General features: G+C 42.5%; 1 protein-coding gene across 1 annotated transcript in view; it reads right to left on the bottom strand.

Moving 5' to 3' along the window:
• Positions 1–14,517, bottom strand: part of CPS1 (carbamoyl-phosphate synthase 1) — a 90,934-nt gene that overhangs the window by 57,225 nt on the left and 19,192 nt on the right. Inside the window, exons 8-16 of the mRNA XM_063161400.1 lie at positions 14,176–14,304; positions 13,510–13,616; positions 12,295–12,436; positions 9,635–9,712; positions 7,916–8,014; positions 7,137–7,232; positions 3,141–3,330; positions 1,936–2,093; positions 1,051–1,179 (exon numbers count right to left, since the gene is read on the bottom strand). Of these exons, the coding sequence (XP_063017470.1) occupies positions 1,051–1,179; positions 1,936–2,093; positions 3,141–3,330; positions 7,137–7,232; positions 7,916–8,014; positions 9,635–9,712; positions 12,295–12,436; positions 13,510–13,616; positions 14,176–14,304 (1,128 nt within the window). The remainder of the gene's footprint in view (positions 1–1,050; positions 1,180–1,935; positions 2,094–3,140; positions 3,331–7,136; positions 7,233–7,915; positions 8,015–9,634; positions 9,713–12,294; positions 12,437–13,509; positions 13,617–14,175; positions 14,305–14,517) is intronic.

Here is a 14,517-nt window from a genome sequence, read left to right as displayed (position 1 = left end):
ATCAAAATCAGGTTTTCCTGCTGAAAAAGGTTTTGATATAAACCTGTCAGACAGCTGAACTCCCAGGGTTTATGGGTGAATTTCTGCTTCCTCTAAACACAGCCCACAAGAGAGCCTGAGTAAGTGACGTTTCCAACCTCACCATGGATCTGTAAGATGGAATTCCTGCCCCTCCTGCCTCCCCAAATTGTGCCAGTCCTGCTCCCTGAGCCCCCCAGAGCTGGCCCTACCCAAGCAGTGTTTGTTCAGCACTGAGCACACCAGACCCAGGGTCTGTTTGCATGACAGCAGAGGTGGGGAACACAAAGAAGTCATTTGTACATACAGCTCTCAGTGACATCTGCAGTATTTCTTTCTAGAGATCAGTGAAAGATTAAGAGGCTCAGCAAACCAGGGAAAGACAACCCCAAGAATTCAAGAGACCCATAGGGATAGAGCGTTTTATTTCCTGAAATTCTGCATTTTTGACAAGGAAAAAATCTTTGGATTTGTTTTCCCCAATTATCTGTTTACTTTTCCCAGCAATGTTTAAACAATCCTGGATTTTCTATAGAAAAAGAGCTGTCTTCATTGCCAGAGACAGCTGGTAGTTGTCAAATTATGAAGTATCATCCTGCTAAATGAGCTTTTGACCTAGGAGAATTACCATCTTTTGACAAAAACACAGAAAAGGCCCAAGCCTCCCAGCCTTCTGTCCCTAAGACCATGTTATCACTCAGCATTTCAAATGTTTCCACTTCCTTAACACTGTTCATAATCATTTACTCTTGGAAGTAGGTGAATCTAGACCAAGGTATTTCCTTCCAGACCAAAACTGCTGAAAAACTTGCTCAAATTATGTCTTGTCATGAATTTAAAAGATCTGTCATTGAGCCATTTTCCTTATCAGTCAGCAGGAATGATTAAAAGAGGGCAGTTACTAAACAGGACAACATTTTACAGATAAGATGAAATGTAAAGTATGTACAATCCCAGTGTCTATGACATCAGAATAGTATTTAAGAAAATCAGATGTTCAGATATTCCCCAAGTTGGCAGTTCCAGACATACCTTTGTGCCAAGGTCCAGCAAACTTTCCTTATCAGGACAAATTCCAGACCCCAGCCCACCAAGGGCATAGGCAGAACGTATCATGACAGGGTAGCAAATCATCTCAGCTGCCTTCAGAGCATCTTCAACCTTAAAGGAGAGGGGAATACATTTCAGAAATAGATAGCAATTCAGATAAATAAAGTCTTCAACTCTGCTTACAAGGTTAACTGGAAATCCCATCAATAAGACACTAAACTGTCTGAAGATAAAATTTAAAAAATAGAAGTTCACTTTATAATATTGCCCTTTTCTGCCAAATAGCAGAAAAGTGGAACATGCACTCAAGGAGGTGATTTCTGCCCTTAGCTGTTTGTGGACTTCCTTGCTGACCTCCATGGACAATGTCCTTACATGATCTGTCTTCAGAGACTCCAGCATGAAATAACCCCTCCTAAAGACATCCCAGTTTAAGATCTGTTTGGTTTCCTCCAAATTTGAACACACCTTTCCACCAAACCCAATTTTATGTTTTCATACTCCCATCCTCAAGATTTCAATCATGTTGATTTTGGGGACCTCTAATCCTAACTCTAAATGGCTTGTATATGATTTAAGAAAAGTATCCCTGGCATGTCACATACTTTTGTGCTGCAGCACAGGAGTCACCCCAATATAATTTCCTTTTCTTGCCAATTGGTAAATTAGGTTAGGTTTTTGCAGTGCTTAACTGCATTTTCACTCATTTTAAATCATGGTGACCCCAGGATTAATCATCAAGGAGTGCTTACACACTGTAGCACCCACAGCTGCACTGAGTTTTCACTCTACAAAACAATAAATATTTTTACAAAGTCAAATGGGCAGCAGTAATAGCAATCACATCTTCAAATTGATCTGATTTACCGATTCCACTGCTAGGCTGGGAGCAATCTTTTCATTTAGCTCAGTTAGTTTGTCAGAAAAAAGCTTTCTATCCTCTGTAGCCATGATGGATTCTACTGAGGTCCCCAGGACCTTCACACCATACTGCTGCAGTACCCCTTGCTTGAAGAGTTCCACTCCTGCAGGGGAAACCAAGACACAGCTCTGAGGATGGATAGCAAATGAAGAATCATAGAATTAAAGAAGGACAGAATGGTTTGAGTTGGAAGAAACCATAAAGCTCATCTCATTCCACCCCCCTGCCCTGGGCAGGGACAGCTTCCACTAGCCCAGGTTGCTCCAGACTCCATCCAGCCTGGCTTTGGACAATTCCTGGGATCCAAAAGCAGCCACAGCTTCTCTGGGCAACCTGTGTTAGGACCTCACCACCCTCACAGGGAAGAATTTAGAAAATTTAGAGCAAAGAAAGTATTCAAAAGATATCCAATTAGCTGACAACTTCTCTGGCCTCCTCCACAACTAATTGTATTCGTTTTGTCAGAACTCATAACCATACGATGAAATTTTCCATCCTCAAATCTAGGAAACCTGGGATAATACTACAGTTACCAGCTGGCCACCACCTGCACCACAGAGCAAAGCAGCACAGATGAATAGTGGTGCAAGAAGTTATATGAAGGTAACTTTTCCTTTTGATCTCTGCCTCAAGGTGGTCAGAATATCCTAAATCTAACTATGATTACTAAGATTTAAGATGAACAGCAGGACATGAATGACTTTCAAGTACCAAACCCAGCAATTAGATGTTGAGTTCACAGCTCAGGAATGACTTACACCTCCATGGTTGGAATCTCTGCCTCTGTCCCTCAGTAGCCTGGCCAATGTGTGAGGTTTGGATGCCTGCAGAAATAAAATCTGCAGGACATGTGGTAGAAACATAGAATCACCTAGGCTAGAAAAGACCTCTAAGATCAGTAACCTAGAAGCACTATGTACACCATTAAATCATGTCCCCACATGCCACAACCTTTTGAACACTTCCAGACTGTTTCAATGCCTGACCATGCTTCAGTGAAGACATTTCTCCTAATATCCAATCCAAACCTCCCCTGGTGCAACTGGAGGTCATTTCCTCTGGTCCTGTCCCTTATTACTGCACTTGTTATCTGGTAAAAAAAACATGATTTGGCCTCCATGGAGTGCCAAGGCATCTGTACCACACTCACCACAGTTGAGAGCAGTCTGGCCACCCATGCCCAGGATTATTCCATCAGGATGCTCTGCCTTGATGACCTCAATGACAAACTGAGGAGTGATGGGAAGGAAGTAGACAGCATCAGCCTGCTTTAAGCCAGTCTCATTGGTCTGCACTGAAGCAATATTGGGATTCATGAGGACAATTTTCACATTTTCTTCCTGAAAAATTAAAATCTGTGTTAAAAATAGGCATACATGGGGGAAAGAGTTAACAGAAGCACTAGCAGGAAGAGATGGGATGCATAACAGCAGAAGAATTTCAAAATTATGTAGTGTCCTATAAGAGACTTCTGATCTGAAGGCTGAGCCAATGCCAATTCTTTACTTTTGTGCCTATGGATCTTGAGGGAATGGAGATTCCCATGACTCAGAAACTTGATTGAAAGTGTTTAACACATTTAGGAGTTATATAGGAGAGACAGGTACAAACCGCAGCATCCTCATGTCTGTCTGCCTTTGGAAATTAGATTAAAGGTGACAAAGCAAAAAATTTAATCAAAAGCTAATATTTTCTTGCCAAGCAGTAGGTGTTTGAAGTTCTCAGATTTTGGTACCAACTAGTAATAGTAACAAAACCACATTTTTTCTTTGATTTCCCATAGAAATACCTTATTGTCCTGGTATTATTAGTTTAAAAATCTCATCCTCTAACTTTTTTTATTGGATACTGCACATATTAAAAGACAAACTCTGCCTTTCTATGCAAGATGAAGGTTAGCCAAAATTTTACACTGCTATCTGTCACAGCTGAGAAACTGAGATAGAATCATAATAGATAATAAAGTTTATCTGTTTCCTGCTCTAACAGTCTTGCTGCTCTTTAGCTACAGACAGAAATGCACTAAGTTTGCTCATTAATAGAAAATTCTGACTCAGAGCTGGGCAGATCAATCCTCCTCCCTCTTGAAATATCAGCACCTAATGAGGAAACCAAGTTTTGCTAAAAATGAAGATTGTGGCCAAGCTTTAAAAAACCCCACATCAACCACACACAGTAGACATGCAGATAGAGAAAATTGTTCTACTGCTTTGTTGCAAAGGTGGACTGAAAAGTGCACAGGCTGTGGCCTCACTTTTACAGGAGCTCATTCTAATCTCCATCAGCTTCATGTAAGGCTGAAAAGCTACAAACATCATTTTCAAAAAACGCTAGTTATAGATGCAAATTACAAGTCAAAGTGTAATTTTGAATATATATATGAAATTTTTAAAACATTAAAAACAACAATTCCCATTGGAAAGAGGAACAGTGACAATATTTTTAAAATATCATAATGAAACAGACTGGAGAAAATGCTATGGAAGTGTTGCTAGGATCAGTGCAGAAAGTGCTGTTTTCCCTCACTTCACAATAGGCATGAAAATGGCACAGGATTTTTCTGTGTTTGTTTAAAATTTGTGATTGTTTGTCTCACTGCTTTGGGGGAACAAAAATATAACTCACCTGGAGCAGTGGGATTCTCACTCAGAGCTCTCAGTGTTAAGGTGTTGGATAACATTTCCTCTCCTTTCTTTGATAACTGAAAATACTGCCTTAAAGACTGGCTGTAAATTTCTGCTGACCTTTTTTCCCTGGGACAAGTTGCATTTTTTTTTTACTGAAGCACACTCTCCTTGGAAATGTGTGGAACAGGGGAGGGAAAGAACATATAAAATCTGTATGGAAAATATTTTGGATTTAGACTAATGTTCCTTAACTGGGTAGTTTTCATGGTGATGGTGAGGGCAAAGATCAAAACATTCTTCTCTAATAAATGTATTTAGAAATTCATGGCTATAATTCTGTTGAAACAAATGGGGGAGAGAAAAGTTCATCACTTTTCAACAAGCTGGACTACCTGAACATCTCAGCTCTTTCTTCCCTGCTTATCTGGGACAAGGTATCTTAGAGATCAACCAGCAGTGACGATAATTAATGAGAAAATGAATGCACTCTGTGCTGAGAGATAAATTTCATTGATATCACATCACTGGGGCCCAATTTCTTGGGATGCTGGATTTTAATCCATGTGCTTTTTTCCTCTTGCAACTCCTTCCTTCAACTTCTGCCGTTTTTCGTTTTTTATAAACATACAGCGTCATGGCCACCCACCCTGATGGAGACACTTGTTACAACTTAATTAAAGCAATGTATTTATTACTAATACTCCAGAAGAGCTCCATCTCTCTTTTCGTGTAATATTCACCTGTATTCAGCTAAGTTGGGACAATCCCCACAGAAAGTTATCCAGATCTTCCATGTGACAAACAGAAGATTTTCGAGGTGACCACAAGCCAGTCTGTTTTCCACAGATGCTTCCAGGCCTTGCTCTTCAGGGGAAGTTCTTGCCTTTGATGAATATTTTTTCAGATACAAATTTACTAACTGTGGAAGTTCCAGCTCTTCAAGACTTTTTAGTCTTTAAAAGAAACACCCATTTAACTGTCCAGGACTGACTATCAGTATCAGCACCTTCTTATAATGAATGAGCATCCAAGAGCCAAGCCAGAGTAGCAGCACACAGCAGAATGAATCAGAACATCAGCACTGAGAAAGAATCAGTGCTGATTCATAACAAAAAATAAAACAAAATTAACAAGTCTAAGGGAAAAGAAATTTCTCCTGTCTCCTGTTAACTGTGCATTCTCTCCTAGCCATGTTCTGCAGCTTTCCCTGGCAGGACAGGGGCTGACCAGCCACTCCTCTCTCCCAGGCAGCCCTGAATGCCTCTGCCAGAGGCAAGGTCAGGAAGGGCAAGCTCTGCCTCTGGATCAGCCCACAGATCACAGCAGCTCTTGGGTGGCCATGGGAAGGGGAAGGGCTCTGTGCAGAGTCAAGCTGGGGAGGTTTATCACTAAAAAAACTCCACTTTCTTCCACAACCCCAACTGAGTTTAAAGGCCAATGAGGGAAAAAAAATCCCAAACAAAAAAATCCACCAAAAAATAAATTTACAAAAAAACCCATCAAACATTAAAATAAAGGAGATATCTCTTTTCCAGATGGGTCATATTGACACTCCCCAACTCTGGGATCCTCCACTCCTACCCTGTTCTTGTCTCTTGATGATGTGGTCAGTTTGAACCCATAGCCAGCAACAGCAATACAGTACACAAACAACACACATGCAATACAAGATGTGCTGCAACATGGGGATGAACCAGGGCAGCCCAGATTATATTTAACGTTACTGAAACTGATTTTTTGTTCCTCACTCCAGGGCCAGCACAGGAATAGAATGTTTGTGGCATTAGGACAGCCTCAGAACCACTCACAACCATCTGAAGGCAGCTGCTACTTCTGCTGTGACTACATCAGGGATGTGCAAATTCCCTCTTCTGTCTTCACATGAGGTTAGACATGGACTTGGAACGCAGGTAACTCTTACATTACCAGTAATAACCCCATCACAGGACATTCTGTCTTTCTACACTACCTCCTAGCATGAGCTTTTGCCCTAGTGACCTTTCTAGGACCTGTTCTGGAAACAAAACTTGACATAAATGACTGTTAAAAAATTCATCCCATTTAAAAGAAATACTGTTTAGAAAACCTGCCTTGATAAGAGGTTCTTTTGTATGGCAGTAGCCAACTGTTCAGCTGCTGTTGGTTGTCTGCCCTGCAGTGTGTTGACAGACCATAGAAGTTCCAGATTCTCACCTCAGGTACATCTGACCATATTCCTCCTCCTCCATTTCCAGTTTAACAGGCCTGGAGCAACCAGGCACACATCACAAATAAACTGCTTAAAGACTGTGATGGAAACCCCAAGAACATCTCTCTTTGGAAGATAATTCTGAGTGGTTAGCTCACATCACTCAACCAGCAAGTTCACCAACAAAAATTGCTCATTTTCCCTATGGTCATTTATCCTCACCAGCTTCCCTGCCCCAGCTGGACAGAGTTGGAGGATCAGTTTGGCTGTGAGAAGGGAAAGATGAGGTTATAAACATACAGAACTCTGTATTTTCACAGGATCTCCTCACCTTCAAGGCTTTCACAGCCTGTGATCCAGAGTAATCAAACTCCCCTGCCTGGCCAATGGACAGACCCCCAGATCCTAGAATGAGAACTTTGGAGACCTGCAAGTGGCAAATGGCATGAAAACAATCAGTCCCAGTGTGGTGGATGCTGAAATCAACAGAGACTGTGCAGCACTGAACAGTCTTAAATTACAGAACATACATTTTCAAAAGAGAAGAAGTTGCTTTCAAAATCACCCCAATTTTACTTCTGGGAGTATTTCTACTGGAATTCTCCCATATATATCCATTTAGAGAAACATGGGGCTCATGGATAGAGCAAACAATAAACACGTTAATTGTATCATGTGCTTGTAGACAGCAATGCCTCACTTTGGCTACCCACAAAATCCTGCTGCCTCTAAGCCAGCAAAACTGTATGAAATTCAGCTCATGTTAGGAATTTCAGACTTATTTGCTAAGCAACCAAGCACCAACATTATACTGCTGGCATCAAATCTCATGGCCAGATTATCCCAGGGCACCTCATTATACTGCTATGAGAGCACCTCTCTCAGGAGAACTGCAAAGAAAATACATGAAACATCAGAACTTAAAACTCTTTCAAAGAAAAGAGAGTTAATAACACAAGAGAGGCCAGATGACTGTGAGATAAGCAGCTGTCAGGACTTTTATAAGAGAAGCCTCCTTTGACTTCCATGTGCTATTTCATTCTGTGGGTTCAGTAGGAATTAACTTGCTCCCAGGCTCACTGACAGGCATGAAAATATCTGTACACTGACCTGCACTCTAGAAGCTGTCACTCCAGCCTTGGGAAGGACCGAGGGAATGGTGGTGCCTTTCCCTCTCTTAACCAGGGAAATAAATGAATCAAATAGGAACTAGGAAAAACAAACACATGTATTTACTGTCAAAGCTGAACTCAAGATATACCAAGCAAAGAAGGAAAAAACAGGCCATTTGTGAATTCAGGCAATCAGCTCTGCTCTGCTGCCTTCAGCAGGCAGATTTACACCATCTCAGAGAGGAAATCATTATTTGAAATTTATATAACAACTTTGACATATCTGACAAAGCTGCATTCAAGAAAGTGAGGTCATAATCAGGAAGAAAACACACATCAATCATGCCTGTGTGCTCTGCTTCTCTGTGGCTGCCAGTGCAAGGAGTGAATGTGCACCAAAAGCTAAAACACAGAGGAGCACACACTGAACTGGCTCAGGGAACCAAAAGCTAAAACACAGAGGAGCACACACTGAACTGGCTCAGGGAACCAAAAGTTAAAACACAGAGGAGCACACACTGAACTGGCTCAGGGAACCAAAAGCCAGAACACAGAGGAGCACACATTGAACTGGCTCAGGGAACCATCTGGAATGGTGCCTACTGGAGAGCAGAGTCTTGAGAAGGGATAGCTAAACATGAATTGTGCAAAATCAGTGTTGTCCTTCCAGAGGAGGTCCCAGAAAAGGGCTCTCCATCAGGCAGGGCAGGCAGCAGGACCCTCAGTGGGATCAGGCAGCCACAGGCAGTGGGACAGGCTTCCAATCCACCCCACACCTGCCAGGTTTCTGCCACACAGCCCTGAGGCTGGCTGACTGCTGGGAATTACCTGTGGAAGGAGTATGGATGGGTCCTGCAAGCCTGTTAGGACAGGCTCTATCTCATCAAACCATCCCAGCAGTGGGAGTGCACAGACTTGGAGTAACACAGCTGAGTTTTGGAGTTCTCTGATATACACTAGTCAATCAGATTGCTATAAAAGTTCCTGATATCAAGAGATTTACTTGCAGATTTAATCAACATCATCAAATTAAGATTAACATAAGCATTTCTAGGTATTCTTCCATCTTTGTCTCTCAGGAAATGCTAAATAGTTTATTTATGTTCAGACATGCTTCCTCTGTCTTCCACATCCCCTGATGCTGCTTAGTCATATTCTGTGACTATGCAACCAGTTGTTACAAAATTTGTGTGAAGTCACAGATGGGGGATTAAAATTTCATTTCACTTAGGAGAACCAGAGTGAGGAAGTATGAATCCATTTACATAACTCTACAGTAATTATAAAATTTGAAAGTGGAACTAAAGTATATTAGAAAGTTAATGATTTTATTATAAAGCATCTGGCTAGTATTTTTTTACATTTAAGATAAAATCCTATTCCTTTTGCAGTCTCTTTTGCAAGAGATTTCAGCCTGATCCTGCAAAGGCTTAAGCACTTTAGTAACTTGCAACACAGATAATCCCAGCAGGACTCAATACATACACATGATATGAATGGAATCACTGATCCAAAGCACTAAGAAGTCAATAGAGCTCTTGCTGCTGATTGTAATTAGCTCCAGATCAAGCTAAGCAGACACAAGCCTGTGCATGACTGGGATCCTGACATTCCAGACCCAAGATTTAGGGCCACCACCAACTGGTACAGCAGCTGATAAACACCTGCACTCACAATGCCACCAGAAAGCAAGCCCAGATCATCCCCCATACATTACCTCTGTGTCCCTGGGCCCAGGATTTGCATCTGGATAGAACTGCACTGTGAAAATCGATCTGCTCTCATGCATAATTCCCTGCAGGAATAAAAGGGACTCTCTTAGTGACACCTCCTGACAAGCAAGTGAACAGAAAGCCACACCTTATCCCTGCAAGCACTGAAGGCCAAAGGACTGATGTGTTTTTAGGGGCTGTCAAATTGACACCCATTTCATTCCCAGCCTCCTGCTCTGCTGTTTACCCTGCAGGGCCTGTGCAAGGCCCAGCTGTCCATGGACTGGGGGGCACAGTGGCGACAGAGCTTTCACTGCAACGCCAAACTCTGATAAGCTGTAAGCATCTCACAGAGCAGCTAGGCAGAGAAGAAAAACATACCTGGCAAGAAAAGATCACCTGGGACAATGAGTGGTTTAACCATCCCAAGCTGATTGGTTCTGTCATAGAAAAAATTTTGGTCACACTCCCGATTACCATAATTAACTTTAAATGCTGACATGGGGTTGGGCAGAGTGATGAAGGGGACCACTGTTGTGGACAAACAACAGCTATGAAGGACCTAAACTGAGTTTAGAGACTGTGTTTGTAGTTTCAGTTGGAGCCAGGAAAAAATGATTTCTAATTTGTGTGGCCTGATAGCACCAAGAAGCAAAATCCACTGGGAGAGCACCCTGTAGGTGTCATTGCTCATGGTTCCCAATTCCAGACAGGGGTAGGGAAGTTCCTCAAGAGGAAATTCAGGGAAAAGCAGCCCTAATACAACCTGTTTCCCTTAGGAATGGACAAAGGAGCCCAAACAGTCTCACATAGAGCCACAGTGCCATCCAGAGCTTCAGGCTGGGATGCCAGGATAGGACAGGGATGAGAGATGAGCTACTGACCACAACATTATGCCATGAATTTCTGCTCTCAGAGTAAAGAATCCCATCAGTCAGTCACATTTTACCTGAATGCTTGTGTTCCTTGCAGTTACATACAAATGTATGCAAAAATTTTTTAAATGTAAAAGCATAAAAAATGTATTTAAGAACTTCTTAGAATCTTCACTCCATGCCTTGTCAGTATTTGGAAACCTGTGCTGGCCCTGTCTAGCTGTGATAGGTCAGGTCAGACGCAAAAAATACTTTTGTTTTCAAGCTGAGAAATGAAACAGACTCCACATGACAGAGTATCCCAGCCCTGACCCTGTTTTTGCATGCTAAACCAACACAGTCCTTGTCCCTCCCCACCTATGAAGGTTTAGGAGAATGTTGCTGCTCTGGGGCTCACAGAAACGTCTTTTTTTAGCTCACATGAATGAACATCATTCTACTAGATCCATAAGATTCCTGTCCAACCTTAGCACCTTTGTCTCCAAATTCCAGCTAAAGCAAACATGAAAGGCTTGGGAATGAATGGTTTAGTTTGCCAACACAGTGAAAATAAACTCGTTTCAAAAATTGAGCTGAACAGTTGTAAAATTTTTTTTCATCAATGTTTTGTTTGGTAAGATTTGTCTATGTTTAGATACCTTTCTGTGTTTAGATATCCTTCTGTAAGGATAAAGAAAACAGCAAATGACAAACCAAACTTATTCAACAATCATCAGATGGGTAGCTCAGAACAGCACTGTTCAATCTGCAAGACTTGATAGTGAGCATTCATACAAAACAAGGGAGAGAAGCATATTTCCATGAGGGAAACTGCTTTTGAAAATACCTTCTTCTCATTGATTTCCTGATAACTAACATGATTTTACAAACTTGCACAACACTGGGCATCATGGAAAAGATTTGATGTGGGCAATTAGAAGCCTGAGATCTCAGAGGGATGTCACTTGACATTGGACTTTTATCTTGGATCATGTAAGCTATTCTCTGGGGGCAGCCCCTCTTCCTCATGACTTTAGTAATTGGAATTATATTTTCAATAATAGACCAAATCAGATAGCAATGATATCCCTTTTCTGTGCTGGAAAGCACAGAAACAACACAACAAACTGGTGACAGAGGTTTGCACTGCTGTGGCACAAACCCTAAGAGAATGGTTGTCACTGTCATATTTTATGTTCTGGAAAAATCCCTTTGCCAGGATTTCTTCTCCTGGGAAGCTGAGAAGCCTCAGAGAAAAGGAAAACAATGTTATCTCATTTGCTTCTCCTGCGTTTTGCTGCTTTGGAATGTGGTTTGGAGATTATTCGTCCAACATGTGAATTGTTTTTACTTTATGACCAGTCACAGTCAGGCTGTGTCAGGATCCTTATAGAAGGCTTAACAAGATACTAATGAAAAACCAGAGTCCTTTCTCTAGTCTTTACTATAGTTTTATATAGCATTCTTTAATATAATATCATAAAATAATAAATTAGCCTTCTAAGAACATGGAGTCAGATTCATCTTTCTCCACCACAACAGGGGACCCCTAAAATACCACGAAGGGTAGTGAAGTGAGCAACACCAGCAGTAGGGAAATCATGGAAATGAATAAGGCTTCTCTTGAGGGAAATTATAAAGTCAGTGTTGCAACCCAGTGCCATGGGGCTGGTACAGTGGGGTACCCATCTTACTCCGGCTATAAAGCAGGGCTCCAAGTAAAGCAGATAGTCAAATCAACAAATTTAGCCGTGATAATGTGAGAGCAGGCTCACACAGGTGAAATAGGGGCTTCTCTGTGCAGAGCTCACCTCGTTGGTGTGGTCATTGGCATTCACAAAGAGAGGCTTCCAGCCAGGAGGGAGGGAGGAGCCATCGATGGCATAGCCGTGGTTCTGAGCAGTGATCACAGCCTGGCCACTCACTGCATTCAGGACAGGCTGGTTCTGGCCTCTGCAAGAAAAAGGGATCAGAGGACACAAGTGCCAAATGTGTTCAAGTGCCACAATTAGGAGAAGCTGGTAACTGTGGGACTATGCATAACAGTTCAATAGTAGCCTTAAAATACTGGCAGCCAATCTCAAAATTATAAATCCTAGGAGAAACATTGATATTCTTCAACTTCATAGGGATAGATTACAGCAAATACTTTCAAAAACACTCAAAAAAAATAGAGCATCACATGGCAGTTGTCCTGGATTGAAAGAATGTGTGTATTCTATTTGCCATCTGTCAGAGGTGGGGCAGTTCTCTTCTGTTCATTGGGCAGTTTTCAGGGGAGGAGCCAAGCATTCCTACCTGGATACAATCTGAGGTTTGGAACAGCACAGCAGCCTTTGCCCACTGCATTCCCAGAGGAGCAGCTTTCTGCTCCCCTGCATTCCCAGAGGAGCAGCTTTCTGCTCCCCTGCATTCCCAGAGGAGCAGCTTTCTGCTCCCCTGCATTCCCAGAGGAGCAGCTTTCTGCTCCCCTGCATTCCCAGAGGAGCAGCTTTCTGCTCCCCTGCATTCCCAGGGGGAGCCCAGGCCCATCTCCAGCACCCCTGGAGCTTCAGAGGAAAACTCCCCCCTTGTGCAGGATCCCTGCTCCAGCAGAACCACAGCTGGCACTGCAGGAGGGCTGAGCCACCATGGGATGGGACTGTGCCACCACCCTGACACATGGGGTCAGGGCCTGTTCTGACTCTGGCAGTGGGTTTTTTTGTTGTTTGTACTATTACATTTGTATTTTTATTCTTCCTAGTAAAGAGCTGTTATTCCTACTCCCATATCTTTGCCTGAGAGCCTCTTATTTTCAAAACTATAGTAATTTGGAGGGAGGGGGTTTACATTTTCCATTTCAGGGGAGGCTCCTACCTTCCTTAGCAGAAATCTGTCTGTTCAAACCAAGTCAGCAGTTTAAATGAAAGGCAAGGAGAATGGCTGGGAGGAAGTGGCAATGTTACTGAGATGCCAGCTGCTCCTAAGGCAGCTCAGCAGCAGAGCACTGCTGTTCCATAGCCCTTTCCAGAGCTGAGCTGCCTCACCTGTTGGCCATCTGCATCTTGTAGGAAGTGGCTCCAGCTGCTATTCCAGTGATTAGATGCCCCATGCTAATTCCAAACAGGGGCTCTGGGCGATTGCTCTCCAGGACCTAAAATGAAAAGGTTTTCAACAGATATTGGAGTGTCTCTGTCCAGCAATTCCAGCATAAACCATGCCAATTTCCTCACAGACTTGGGAAAAAGCTCAATGCCAGGGTGGCAGCAGCCTATGAAGGAAAGTTTCCTCCTTTCCTCTGGTTCAGAGAAAAAGCCTCAGAGCACAGCTTGGTGTCAGACTATTCACAGGGAATAAGCATAACACTGCATTACAGACATTTAGTGCATGACATTATTCCAAGTGGGAGCTCTGAAACCAGTGTTGTCCTTTCCTAAGAGGACATGAAAGAGCACAGGGTACTTCAAGGCACTGGTATGGTAATTGTCGTCACCACGTTTGCCATGTATTGTTCACCAAGGTCTGTAAAGCCTTGTAGTAACGATTGGGCTGGAGACAAATCCCACCAGACCAAGATGAGGAATATTCCAGGCAGCTGAAATGTCTGAATAACATTTGTCCCATAACAGGTTAGTACAACCAACTGCTACTTCAAGCACTTGAAAAAAAGGCAAATTAAAAAGTATAATCAGCCTATAGGCATTGCACTGTACCTTTCTGACATTTTGAATCACTTCGTGGGCCTTCATGGGATCCCCTGGGCCTCCAGAAATTATGAGTCCATCATAATCCATGGCAGTGAAATCATGGTCCCATGGAACCAAATGCACTTCTGCACCTCGCTAAAAACAAACCAACCCAGAAAAAAAAAAAAAAAAAAAAAAAAGAAGTAGTAAGGAAGTCAGAAATGAAGGGAGGAGGGAAACAAATTTTTGTAAGGAGGCTTAAGCTCTCGTGTCCCAGAGCCTGAGCTTGTATTTCAGTCATCAGTTATCTCCTTTTCCCATGATCAGCTTCTCTCCATAACCTGACCATATTACTGTCACAAAACTGAC

Source organism: Melospiza melodia, chromosome 8, assembly GCF_035770615.1.
Source record: "Melospiza melodia melodia isolate bMelMel2 chromosome 8, bMelMel2.pri, whole genome shotgun sequence".
Lineage (NCBI taxonomy): Eukaryota > Metazoa > Chordata > Aves > Passeriformes > Passerellidae > Melospiza > Melospiza melodia.
This window is presented reverse-complemented; position numbering and strand designations above follow the sequence as displayed.